The sequence below is a fragment of the Centruroides vittatus genome, unplaced genomic scaffold, assembly GCF_030686945.1.
Source record: "Centruroides vittatus isolate TY-2023 unplaced genomic scaffold, ASM3068694v2 contig_738, whole genome shotgun sequence".
Taxonomy (NCBI): domain Eukaryota; kingdom Metazoa; phylum Arthropoda; class Arachnida; order Scorpiones; family Buthidae; genus Centruroides; species Centruroides vittatus.
In genome coordinates, this window is record NW_027122474.1 from 962,937 (window position 1) to 977,407 (window position 14,471).

The 14,471-nt window shown below is 28.0% G+C and overlaps 1 protein-coding gene across 2 annotated transcripts in view; it reads left to right on the plus strand.

The window, feature by feature from the left end:
- Positions 1-14,471, plus strand: part of Rbbp5 (retinoblastoma binding protein 5) — a 55,284-nt gene that overhangs the window by 13,022 nt on the left and 27,791 nt on the right. For both annotated transcript variants that reach the window (XM_067277210.1, XM_067277211.1), the window contains exons 4-5: positions 11,861-12,001; positions 12,142-12,229. In XM_067277210.1, coding sequence (XP_067133311.1) covers positions 11,861-12,001; positions 12,142-12,229 — 229 coding nt within the window. The remainder of the gene's footprint in view (positions 1-11,860; positions 12,002-12,141; positions 12,230-14,471) is intronic.

Consider the following 14,471-nt stretch of genomic DNA (forward strand, 5'->3'; position numbering starts at 1 on the left):
GACTATAAATTAATCATTTTTTAAATTTATTTCAATGTATCAGGAAATGAATATTTATGTAAATTAAATGAAAGATTAATTTTTCCTTTAGTAATATTTTTTCTTTTGTCTTTGTTCTTCCTTGTAGATCTATAAATAACAATTCAGTTTTCTAATCATTGCTAAAAACCTTCATAAATAACTTTTTATTCTTTTTGCTTTATATATGCATATACAGATGATATATATATATAGATATATAGATATATATATCATCTGATATATATATATATAGTGTACTATTCATATTATCGAAATCAAAAGTTATATTGAAGAATCAATTTATAATGTGTGAATCATTTATTCTTATTGACTTCTCTTATTGAAATAAAATGATAAATGAATTGGACCTTATTTGTATGTAAGAAAGACTAGTTTATTCTAAAACAAACTTGAAAATCTGACTAGAATATATGCAATGGAAGATCAATAGAAAAAAAGATAAATTTTAAAGGAAATGGACTGTTTACATTTTAATCATTACAATACAAATTATTAATGAAGTCGTAAATTCTTGCTGTTTTTATGCATATAAAGAAATGCAGTGGTAAAGGAATATGTTTTTAAATAAAGACCCATTGCCTTCTATGATTTTTGCTCACCTTGATGTCAGTTCTTGAATTTTGCAGTTGAATCATTCCTTGGATTTTGAGGCAAAAAATTCTTGATTCTGTTTGCAATACTCAGAAGATTTTCAAATTGTTTCACACACAGAAAGTGTGTAATGGACTAAAAAAAGCTACTAGTTTAATGGTGCTAAGTTTGAACTTAATGCTGGATGAGGCATCAACTCCATTCCATCCAGTTCTTGAATTTTTGCTTTTGTTAAACAAGTAATGTATGGAGGAGTATTGTTATTAAAATTGAAGACAAGTCTGTCAAGAAAGGAGTTACCATTTATTCACTTTTGCTGTTCCAGAATTTAATTTTTACTTTTAATTTTAAACTTAATTACCATCTAGCGATATTTACAGTTGAATTGGGAGTATTATTTTGTTGAAGAAGTATCTGTATTCTATTGACTAAAGCATGGTATTTTTGGATTAAAGCTTCATGTAATCATTCCAATTTGGCACAATAAAGTTCTGCATTATGTCAAGATCATCAGGAACCAACTTCAAGTGGACTGGGTCCTTGAAATTTCATTGTATACAAAGCATAGATTTGAGCAACAAATGACAAACAACACTATGATATTCCCATTTTGTTAGATTGTCTTTGAATGCTTGTGCTTGGATTTCAAACAACCCTGTTTAAAGCATTAGAATCCACTGTTATGGGTTTTACAGGCCAAGAATAATTTTTAAGGCTTAGCATTTCAGCTTTGAAACATTTATACCAGTATTGCTCAGTTCTTTCAGAGTTAACACCTGAACTTTACACTGCACAAATTTCCTTTGCTGCAGCTGTAGCATTAAGGACTTTTTGAAGAAATATCACAAAGATATTTGAATGACAAACTTACACCTATTTTAAGTCAATGATAACTTTGCAACATAACTCAGTGGGACAGCTGAAATCAAAACGTAATGTATAATACTAATCAAATGATATTCAACATGGTACAGGAATGCATGTGCAAGTTGTAATCTATGAATACTACTTATGACTCATTCTCTGTATTTTTTAACAAACATATGTACCAAAATTTTTTAAATATGTTTTTGTTTATAGTTTTATAGTTTTTTCTTTATATCAAATCATATTAATCCAAACAACCGTGTACAGAATTAGTTTGGATTATCAAGAGGCATGACTTCAAATGAAATTTTTCAAGAACAAAGTAATAGTACATAATGTGCTTGTTTTCTGATGAAACTAACTGAAAAAATATTACATAGAAAAAATGATAGAAGAGAACTAAGTGAATTGAAAATATTGGGATAAGAATTGAACAAAATTTCATAGCTACCAAAAATGGTATATTTCAAATGTGGTTAAATATGAATCAGATGCATTATTGAATATGAACTAAGCTAACATGTAAACGACCATGCAAATTCATTTCAAAATGCATAATTCATTGTTGTGAAAATTTTCATTGAGGATCTTGTGTTTGGGTAAATTTTTACTAATATTTTTCTGGAATGGATATATATAATATAATTAAAGTTATATGATACTTTTAAATTTTATTTAGTACTTAAGGGTTAATGTAAATTATAACTAAAATATGTTTTATATTTTAAAAATTTTTATTGTTATAATAAATAAATCTCTGCTTCTCTCTTATTGTAAGTTGACAAATTGTCTGTTTTAGGAATCAATTAACACATTAATGATAAATTAATTAATATTAGTACAAGAATAGTGTTCAAAAATCACAATTTTTCTGGGTATTTTCTTTTTGATAACATATTTGTAAACAAATATTATTATTATTATATAATTTTAATATTGAAATATTTTGCCTTCTCACAATATTGTATTTTACTAAAGCATAGAAACAGTATCCTTATGTTTTAACTAGGACATCACACAACTTTGTCATATTGCCATAGAATTGAGGCAAAGCAGGAAAGAAAGAAACAATCTCTGCACCAATTAGGCATAGAAGAGGTGATCCTTGTACCTGACAAATGTGGACAGGTAAACTTTGCACTTGCATCACAAAAGAGGCTATCCTTGCACTGGCAGACATGGAGAGGCAATCAAGAACAAAACAATTGCCATCGATTGTTTGTTCTTGTGATTTGTTCATTTTTTGCACTTATTTTCCATTAGATGCAGGCAATACTGTTTTTATTTTTGACCCTTAGGCCTAAATTCTGTTAGGTGTGCTCACTTGCATCAGAGAGCATGGACATTGTCACTTTAATACCTTTGTATGTTGAAAATGAAGTGACGGACTTTTATTTTATTTTTTTGCATTTAAATGGACCCTCATTACATTTTTGGATTCCTCATCTCAATTAATGGAAAATGGCAGTTTTATCAAAATCAGCCATTACATTTTGAGAACAAACACAATTCTGTAAGCTTCATAGAAGAGGCTTTGCTAATGCTCTGCATCAATAAATTTAATATGATATTAAATTTTGTTGAATGTGTGATCTTCTTTGAGAGCTTTACTACATTATTATTAAGTTGATTACTCTATAAGATTTAATATATTGTAAGTTGTTAAATTATTCATTTCTATGGTGTACATTTAACATACATTGTTACAGTAGTTTTACAATTTCTCCAGATTTATGTTTTATCATTCCATTCTGTAATATTAAATTAAATTTTATTATCAATTTTTTTTTAAGTTATTACCCAAACAAATTACAAAAAAATAGCTCTGTATTGAAATTTTATTATAAATTTGAAAAAATAAATTAATTAAATAAAAATATCTGAAACATGTCAAAAGAGAACAACATTTGAAGATTAACATTGAAGTATCTTAAGATGTTTTATATAAATGATAACTAAAATTCTGAATATTAGTCATCACCTACAGAGACTGAACTATAAAATTCAATTAATTTAGTGCACAGTAGAGTCCTGGAAAATCGACTCTCGATAATTTGACATTCCGTAAAACTCATTGTGTCATTCAAAAAAAAGGTAATCTAATTTCTACCTCTATAACAACACTAAGATCAAATAAGTTATCATTATTCACTGGTGATACTTGAAAATAGCATCAATTCCATGTGTTAACAAAGCATATGGCTCTTTTTCCAAGGTCCACTGCAAAATGCTGAGGCAAATGTCACTAACTTAAAAGTAGCCATTGAATAGCTAATATTTTTTTAAAATTAAAATTTAACTACAAATAGAAATAGTCACTATTGGTACACAGTTAATACATATATGAATTTGCACATATGGGGTAAATACCTTTACGAAAATTATTTAACTAGCATCATCACTATGCTGTAAAACTTGTCACCTTCTCCTTCCATATTAAGTTGAGTTTCAGGATCTACTGTGTTTAGGTTTAGCTATTTCAAACTTATTATCTAACTTTATTGTATAGTTATTCTTAAAGGGCTATTTGAATAGGTATAGGTGTTCTTACCTTAAAGATATGAAACCTGCAAATACAAATGGTTTAAAAGAACAAAAGAAAAATTGAAATTTTTATTGTCAAATTTTTAAAATTTCTAAACACTAAATACACAAACATATTTTTCATATTTTCTTTATAAAATTTCTGTTTAAATAAAAAAATTAATATATATGTAGAACTTGCACTTGGCTACAAAATTGCAAATCAAATTGACTTGCTTGTTTAGAACAAGCAAGTCAATTTGATTTGCAGATTTTGCCAAGAATCAAAACTTAAACCTTTGTGTTGCAGCTGATCTCACAAATATATTTAGAATAACTTTTTAAATATTTTTATTTTGAAATATAGAATCTGGCAACTTTGCATAGTTACTCTTAAGAGACTGACAACATTGATTATCTAGCATTACTTCATCAATTCTTTGTTAGGTGTAACGGCACATTCTTCTTAACACTACCTTAATTTGTATCTGAGAGATAGTAGTAGATCACAACAAAGTAGATTAGATACATTGACCTATTTAAAGTATTTTGTTAATTTTTTAGAATGCTTTTAAGATTGTTTATTTGATATATGATATTTTCCATTTTCTATCTGAAAATGGAAAATATGACATATCAAATTATGTTGAAGTTATGTTATCAAATTACAGCTGATAGTACTTGACGTCAATGAAAATGATACAGTCGTAGAATGTGCGGAAATTCTGGTACTGAATAATAAATTCATTCTGCTAATGTAATATGTTTAGCATATTGATGCATATACAGTATTGTGAATATTTAATGTATATGTTAACATATATAGTCAATATTCTCAGTTAATCAACTACAATGTTTATAAACTGAGAATATTACTATATTTGTAAGTCAATTATTGTATATTTCACTTCAGTTTATTTTCGTGCTTTTTTTTTTTAAATTAAACTCTGTTAAAAATAAATATTTCTTCTCATAATTTGAAAAAAATTTAAAATTTGATTAGAAATACAGTAAGTGTTTTTAATTTAAACTTTTGACAACCAATACACATATTAAAACAATTTTTTTATTATTGTATCTAACAGATACACCGATATCTCACTCAATAGTTTTAACATTGCAACCTCTGCAGGTTTAAAATTGTGAATCAAAGTACATATATAAGACAAGGATCAAATTTCAGCTTGCATTTTATGTGTGTAACTCACTAATTGTATAAGATGATCCTCCCAACTTCTAAACCTACAGATCAAAAAAATATATATATATATTGGGGAAATTCTAAATAAACAGAAAACTATGCATATATTGCTAAGAACAAATTAAAAGGAAGCTCTTAATTCATTCTTTAAGAGAAAATAGTAAGCCTCAGTTACATTGGGCACTTGAAATCAGTGCCAAGTTCTGTCAAAGATCTTATAAGCTGATCATTGAATATGTTGATGTGGGTACCGAGGAGGGATGACGAGGTCAGACCTCTGTTTAATTTCGGCAACAAATCGGAGTGACTTGCCCACGTGTCAGGGATGGCTTATTTGCCGGTAGGGATCCCGTAGGGACGGGACTACGTTTTCATCCGGTCGAGTGTAGGAGGGAAGGTGGAGTCGTGGTAAGGCGATAAGCGAATATTCGAGCAAACAAGACACCATTTAACAGGATAACAACGATTTAATGGAAAACAAAATATACGTTACAAAAATCTGACATAAAAGGGGTGACATATAAAATAAGCTATATATCCTTATCACGCGAAGGGAGAGAGAGAGTTCACATAAATGGGTTCCATACCTCTGGGACAATCAGTAATTCAAATATGCTGTTCATCACGATGATCGAATATTCCTTTCTAGGGAAGGTTCGATGGCACTGGAGGCACAATAGTCAAATATATTCCGTAGGCACACAGGGTAAGATCGCGACTCGATCTTAATCGATGAAAGACTCTCCACCGGGGGAGGAAGGAAACATCTTATATATATCTTTTTGCTGGGAATTTTGGTCACGTGCAGGTGCTTAGGCCATAGGTGTTCCCGGGATTGGAAACAATATGGCGAATTCGGGCGCTAACTATAAACTTAAGTTGCAAGATGATCTGTACTCAGCGTAAGAACAATGGATAGTTGACAGTTATACGGCCGGGGACGCATATTTTCTCATCCAGGACCGTTTTTAGGCAGGATGTTTATATCCAGGACAGTTTTTAGCAGGATGTTTATAATAGGAAAATTTTCGAGTCGATATGGGGAACAATTTTATTATAATTCGTATTATATTCGGATTATATCCGGATATAAGAAAAGGGTAATTATTAATTCGGATATAATTTATTATAATTTTGTGTCAAGAGGATTTCCAGATCTCACATTGACATATTGCAGACACGGCCAGTTTGTTTGGCTTTGTTATTGTCTCATTTATTTTTCATACATGTCAGTTGAACATAAATGAAATAAAGACCAAACTACAACTTTATAAAAAAAAATATTAAATTTTACTTTTAAGTTCAACTTATAAAAAAAAATCATGTATTTTTTTTATGTTTGAGTTTCAACATAAAAAGAAATAACTGTTGTCTAATCACTACAAAATTATTTTTAATGAGTTAAAAAATATTTTGTGGTGATAAGTCAGAAATCATATACTAGGACAGGGATGGCAAACCTTTTTGAGTCCTTAGCATTAAAGATGTTAATGCGTGCCAAAGTCTTAGACTTCGAGTAATGATATTTAAAGAAATTAAACGAATACGCTTTAATTCGAATAAATGTAAAAAATCTGGTTGACAAAAGGATGATCAGGTGATAAACAGAAAGGATGATTGAAAAGGACAGAAATCATATGATACATTACGTGCCAGATAATTTCTCTTACATGCCACTTTGGGCACGCGTGCCATAGGTTCGTCACCCCTGTACTAGGACTAATACACTATAAATTATCTCAGTTTTTGTGTTTTATAATTTTTTCTCTCAACAGATCATTTAAAAATGTGTGATTCTTCCATTGTTTTTTGACATTGTAAAAAACTGGTAATTGTGATTTAATAGTATGTAAATTTATCATTTGTAATGTTTTTCTTATTTTCATTTATGAAAAGTTTTTTTGGAATCAACATTACAGCAATGTTCATGACATTAACTTGCCTTTTGAAATCCTCACGCAAATAATTGAAACATCTTAAAAATTAAAATTGTATGTTTTGGCACAAGAAACACTTTTTTTTCCATTAATTCATCATTATCATTTGACAAAATAATGTTACTTATTGTCAATGTTATGTAACAAGTTGTCACAAAACACAACAAAGTAGATTAGACCAAGCTTGTATTATAGCATCAATTGGCATATTTAAATTTTAAAACATTTTGTGACTTTAAAAATGTTGTGTTAGGCAAAATTGTAAATTTAAGAGACCTCCTAATAATTTAATATCAGTAAAGTTTATTTGAAATATTTTAATTTTGTTTCAAACCCCTTGCATTTATACTTCAAACCCTCAGTTTCAGGGCAGATGTTAGTGAATTAGTTTAAAAATGGGAACAAAGTGCAAAAGTTATAAGTTGTAATTTAAATGGTATCATTTTACAGTTTTTGTTTTAATAATTTTAATAATTTCCCATTATTAAATTAGCATTTTAATAATGGGAAATTTCAAATACATTGTAATTCAAGCTTAGGTGTTCTAAGTTCAAGCCAGTACTTCACTTGGAATGTAGAAATATTTACTTACAAAGATTCAAAAAATAATTTACAGAATCACAATTTAAAGAAAAAATACACTAATTATAATTTCAAAATTAAAAAATTACAAATTTTGAATGAATGTTAGAACATCAACAATGAAGTTACCATTGAAAGGATTAATTGTCATTTTTTGATGTTGAGATTTTCGACATTTTGCTGTACATTACATTTTTACATTACCTTATAAAATGTTTGAAAATTGTTTCTTGCGATGCTAAAAACTTTAAGAAAAATGTTAATACTGTGTATTGACATTATAATATTTGGGAGCCATTACACATCACATTGTACACACTTTCAAGAGACATGGTGTTGTACTTCCTATAAAACTGCAAATTTCTCTGCACAGATTATTATTTAACAATAAGGATAGCTATACCTTTTTGGAGAAGTCAGGGGTCTACATAGCTCCTTTACAGTAGACATAAATAGGAGCAAAAGTATTTTATATTGGGGCCACAACTAGAAAATTGGCTAGGTGCCTTCAAGAGCATCGAGACAATATTAGAAATTACAGAACCTTTACCTAGCCAGAACTTTAGAAAATGGTTGTAATGTATTATGGGTCAATGCCACCCTACTTCAAGTGTTCAGATCACAGGGTCATATTCATATAAGAGTCACTTTACATAACAATGCTTAGTTTGTGTAATAAACCTTTGCTCAACTTTCTGGCAATATGGTACATGCTATATAGGAGGTTAGCATGATAATTTTTTGGTCTAATTCTAAATTATACATTTTTCACACCCCAACCTTTTTTATTTGCATCTTATTTATTATTATTATTGTATTGACACATCCTATGGAATACATTTGAAATTTGCCATTTGGAACACTTTAATGTATATTTAAATTGTAAGATTCCATTATTCTATACTTGAAAAAGACAATCTGTAGTTTATCAAATGTGTACTTGTAGTATTGTTTCAAGTAAAAAATAATAATGCTGATAGACTGTATTAACATTTTTCTTTTTACATTACATTTCCAGATTATTAATATAAACTTCAAGTCATTTATTAAGGGAAAAATTTAATAAATTTGTATTTTTTTTAACAGATTACATAATTTATTAATGAAAAATAACTGATTTTTTTTCTTCTTGTAGAAGTTATATGGGTGCAAATCAGTAACAGAACAAATTATTTTTATATAATAAAATGTCTTACTTTAAATCTTAATAATTTGGTGATTTTAAAACAGTATATTGTTTTCTAATTAACTAATTTTAACTAATTAATAATTTTAGTTTACAAAATGTGTAAAATAATTATTAATGAATAACACATCCTATAAATATGATGGAACAACTCGTTGTTATACATTGCTGTTACAGTAACATTGACATAAATTAACATTAATGTCAAATGATAACAATAAATTAATAAAGTTTTTCTTGCATTAAACAAAAACTGGTTTTAATGTAAATTTATTTTCAGTTCAAAATTGATTTGCAGTGTTGAAAATAGTAAGTCAAGTTGAATAAAAAAATTTGTCAATTTAAGTCTGATTTACATACAACTGGCTAGGGGCAGGCAACCAACCATTACAGTACTGACAGTTATCCTCTTATAAATTTGTCATTGTCAGTTCTGTTGGTGGCAATTATTAACTTACAGCTTTTGACAGCTAGATGAGTCAGTTAAGGCATCAGCCTATTGCTCTGAGAGACCCAAGACTAAATTTGAGTGAGCAACTCCCCAGGAATTTTTCATGGCTAGTCTATCCTGTCCCCATCGTAGGCCTGATCAAAACCCATATGGATCTGGAAAAAACACTCATTTCATGCCCACATTTAAAAACACAAAAATTGATTAACATCAAAAACAACAGTACTTAATCAAAAACTGACTGTTTACACTAGCCATGTGTGACTAGATCAGACAGAGGCCAGCAGGCAAAACTCTCTTGCCAAAGAAAGTGACAAACTTCTGTTGGTGACATTTCATGTCAATGATGGTTGGTGTGAATACCACTTCTCTGAAAACTACATTTGCAATACATACTACTACTACTCAGATCTTTAAAATGCAGTACAATTTTTATTTTCAAACATTTTTAGTCATCTTAAATGACCCTCTTCATTTAAAGGAAATCATTTAAGACCAAAAATGCTTGAGAATTAAAATGTACTGCATTTTAAAGGTCTAAGTCAGTGGTTCTTAACCTTTTTAGTGGTCAGCACTCCCTCGGTTCTGAAAATAAGCTCTTGCACTCCCTTAAAAAATGTGTGTATATTTTTTATTTAAGAAAAGACATTGCATAAACAAATGCCATGTTTATTTACAATATATAACATAAAAACGTAACATAAACATATAACATAAAAAGCAATATTTAAATTTTAATGACTAGGTGGTTGTTGTTTATTCATAATACTTCTATTAAAACAAGGCTCTTTTTTTGAAAGAGCCACGCATAAGTCATCAGATGCATTTAAGCAATTTCTGGCTTTTGTTTTGATGTGCAAAAGTGCTGAAAATCCCATTTCACAATGGTAGGTGATGGCAAATGGTAAAAGTGTCTCTAGTGCTGCTTTTGCCAGTTGTGGATAAGCTTCTAACTATTTACACCAGAACTTTTCTGTCTAGTTTTTCAAATTCCATTTCCATATGCACATTAGCTATTTTTTTTTAAAGTTTTGAAATTTCTCTCGCATCTCTGGAAATGCTCTCTCACACCCCAGATTAAGAACCACTGGTCTAAGTGGTAGATATGAATACCTTCATTAAAAACTGATCATACAATGTTTTGTTGGTCCAGTGATAGTTGGTAGCCATCGGCCAGCCGTATAGTGTGAATCAACCTTACGCATCAAATACAAGTATGTGTGAACCCTGATGTATATGTTTATACTAAAATATAGCTCTCTATCACCAAGAACCATTGAATATAGAATATGATTATACATTTAATAAAAACATAATTATCATCATAAGGCTAGAACAAAGGAAACACTAAGAATTTTTGGAGTTTTGAATTTAAGATCATATTTGTTTCATTATTTATTTGTATATCATTTTCCTCAAAATAATAATTATATTGTGTCATCAGAAAGACATACAGTACGTATCAAGTAATCAGCAACTCTCATTATTAACTTAAAAACAGAAATATTTTCCATTAATTTTTATGCTTATTACAAAGAATATAATTTGTATTATGAAATAAATTTAAACTATTGTATATTGATTTTCTCTTTGTGTATCTGTAGTGATGTGTGTGACTATTCTTTGGTATTTTCTTTTTATACAGATGTGAAATAGAATCAATATCAATATGAAACTAAAGAGTCATTCCCACCAATGATTTTGTTAGAATTCTCTATAAGCAATTATACAAAATTCATTGTAGCTTGTAATATTTATATGACAATACAGTACAGGTATACCTCGTCTTACGTCGGTAATTGGTTCCAGGAGAGGCGACGTAAGTCGAAAAACAACATAAGTCGAATTTACTTGTGTAGTTACAACGTAAGTCATAGTTTCAACTTACGTCGTAACTAAACGCCAATAATGAGCACTTAAAGACCGCTAAATAAGACGACAACACATAAACACAGATGTTTTCATGTTTTGTTCTCTAAGATTGATGATTATACTAACATTTACTATAAATATACATATTTTAATATGATTTTATGTGCTTTTAATGCTTTTGTAGTGATATTACGACTTCGATGTTTGTGGCGGACGGATTTAAAGTCAAATAAACTGATTTAAACTTGATTTTTATTTTTCCATATACTTTCTTGACAAACGACGTATAATCGGGAATGACGTAACTCGAGGTATACCTGTATACTGTGCAACTTAATACAGTAACTACAGAATACCAAGTTCTACATATTTTTTTTTCTTGCTTTAGAAATATAATTTGATGATGATACATTAATATTTAAATATTTCATCATATATAAAAGTTTTATTGATATTATCGAATGTTTTAAATACTAGAATAATCTAAAAAATATATATACATTAAGTTTACAAAATTAAAAATTTATAAACTAATAGAAAAAAAATTGATCTTTAAAAGAAAATCATTTAATTTTAATTTATATATTGTTATTTTTAATTACTTGTAGTTGGAGCAGATCTGGTCATAAATTATTAAGTGCATCCACTGATAATACTGTTTGCATATGGGATGTTTTAAGTGGAGACTGTGAGCAACGTTTCAGATTTCCGTCTCCCATTTTAAAAGTTCAGTTTCATCCAAGAAACGAGTAAGAACTTTTTAAAGTTTGTTATTGTTATATGATTTATGACAAATAATATTCATCATTATAAATATAATTTAATTAGAATATATGAAATTTTAATTTTTCTTTGGAAGATCATGTAGTAATTTAAAAGTATTTTACAGAAAAATGTTCTTAGTTTGTCCTATGAAACATTCAGCTGTTTTAGTGAATGTTGAAGGATCTCATTCAATAGTTCCTCTAGATGACGAGGTGAGTTTGTGAATGATTAACTGTTTCATATTTAAAATTTTTTGATTAAGCAATTTAATTTTTAGTTTATTAATCCATTAAATTTTTCAGACTTAATTAGTTAAGTTGTACAATCCATTTATTAATGTAAAATTAATAATTATTCACAAATATTTTTATAAAACCAAACATTTTGCATCAATTAAAATTATATCATATGTTTTTTTGAGGATATATAAATTACAGTAGGATTATTTTTGATGAGCACTTAAAAATCAAGAAAATATGTATATTTGTTTATAATTTCTGAAAGTAAAAAAGTAGATGTGATTTTTCAACAATTAATAAAAAAATATATTCAAAATTTCATTTGTAAGCTCTGAATTTTCCTCAAAAAGTCAAAAACATTTAATTGTAATGTTTTTGGGACAATATTCCATCATCAGTACCATACGGAGTTATTTTCTTATCTAGAATATTAAACATTATTATGGCATTTTATAATATATTAATGAATTGAAAAAAATGAATTTTATATATTTTTTTCTCAAATTTAGTCTTTGGTGGCTATGAGAAAAACATTTTGAACAATATTTTCAATAAATGCTTCTTTACTGTATTTAATTCTATATAATTCTACTTCTACATTTCAGTGTCCTATCATTATTTTAATCATAAAAATTCATTCAGATTTTATATAGTGCTATTAATTTGTCAATATGTTTGATTAGATAACACTCATTTGCTTGAAAGTCTTTTGTACCACAAAAATACAAAAAACAAGAATTTCTGTAAAGACTTCTCTGTACATTTTTGCTAGAACAGTTTTAAAAATCATTACAGATTGAATTAAATCACATATATATGTATCTATAATTCAACTATCATATATGCAACTGTTCAGTGTCTTTCACAAACTATATTTTGTTTTAAATTTTTTTTAAAAATTACATTAAATTAATGTTTCTTTAACAGAGCTTACAAAAACTGAGGAAAAAGTTATGAATGTAATAATCTGATATTCAAATTGCCAAATTGGTAAAAGCCTCAACCTGCTGTTCTTCAGGACTTGGGCTTGAGTTCAAGTTAATTTGGTATTTTTTAATGGGATGGATTTATCCAAATGTATAGGGCCTAATCCCTAACAGTCCAGTTGGGTTATTGTCAAAGTAATGAGAAAAAAAACTCTTGATGCCCAGAGAATGGATGAAAAAAAATTTAATTGGAAAAAAATAGATAAATATATTTTTATAGATTTTAATCATACATTCATTTTGGGAATTTATTGCTATTTTATTGTGTGCTTGTTTTATGTGATTTCACTTTAAGTGACTTTCTTGGAATCAATAATGTGAGAGATCCATTATATGGAGACAATCTTACATGGCAGATTTCTCAAACATTTTGGATAATGTATTAATATCTGTTAGATAGTATTTAATTAAATTCAAATGAAATGAAAATAATCTTTACTTGGTATAATATAACATGAAAATCCTTAGCATCAAAATATACTATATTGATCATTTTATTTGGAGATTTCATAATCATTTATAGTAAATTTCAAATATATTTTTTCTGATACATTTGTTTGTTTTTATTCAAGTGAATTTTTAAATTACAGTGGAACCTCACTTAATGAGCACCTCACATAACAAGTGATGAGGAGAGGGAAAGTCCCAGATTTTGTGCATGCACCATCAGTCTACGTTTACCATTCATTCTGCTAGCATCTTAGTGTCGCTTGTGACCACACATTTTTACAGCTTGTGCTCAGACATATTACATATAAACATCAACAACCATAGCTATTATATAATAAACATGCCAAATTCTTGGGCCATGTGAAGGCTATAATTAAATATTAGAAATTGATTAATTTGACTAGAGGTAGGCAGTTATGCTGCCATCTTGTATTAAATTTAATTTAATGTCCAATTACAAATTAAATTTTAGAAATATCTAAATTAAAAATTAATTATTTATAATTATTAATTTTAATATGAGATGAAGGTTTTTACACTAGAAGAAAATATAAAGATGATTCACACTCTTTGACAATCTATATTGTATAATTTTCTTTGAATAAACGTTATACATAAAATATTTGAATATTTTTTTCGGCATGGAATGCATTATCATATTTTACATTCATTTATATAGGAAAAATTGTTTCGCCTAACGAGTGTAAGATTCTGGAATAAATTATGCTCATTAAGTGAGGTTCCACTGTATTTGGATAATGAAAGTAAAATAAGAGTTA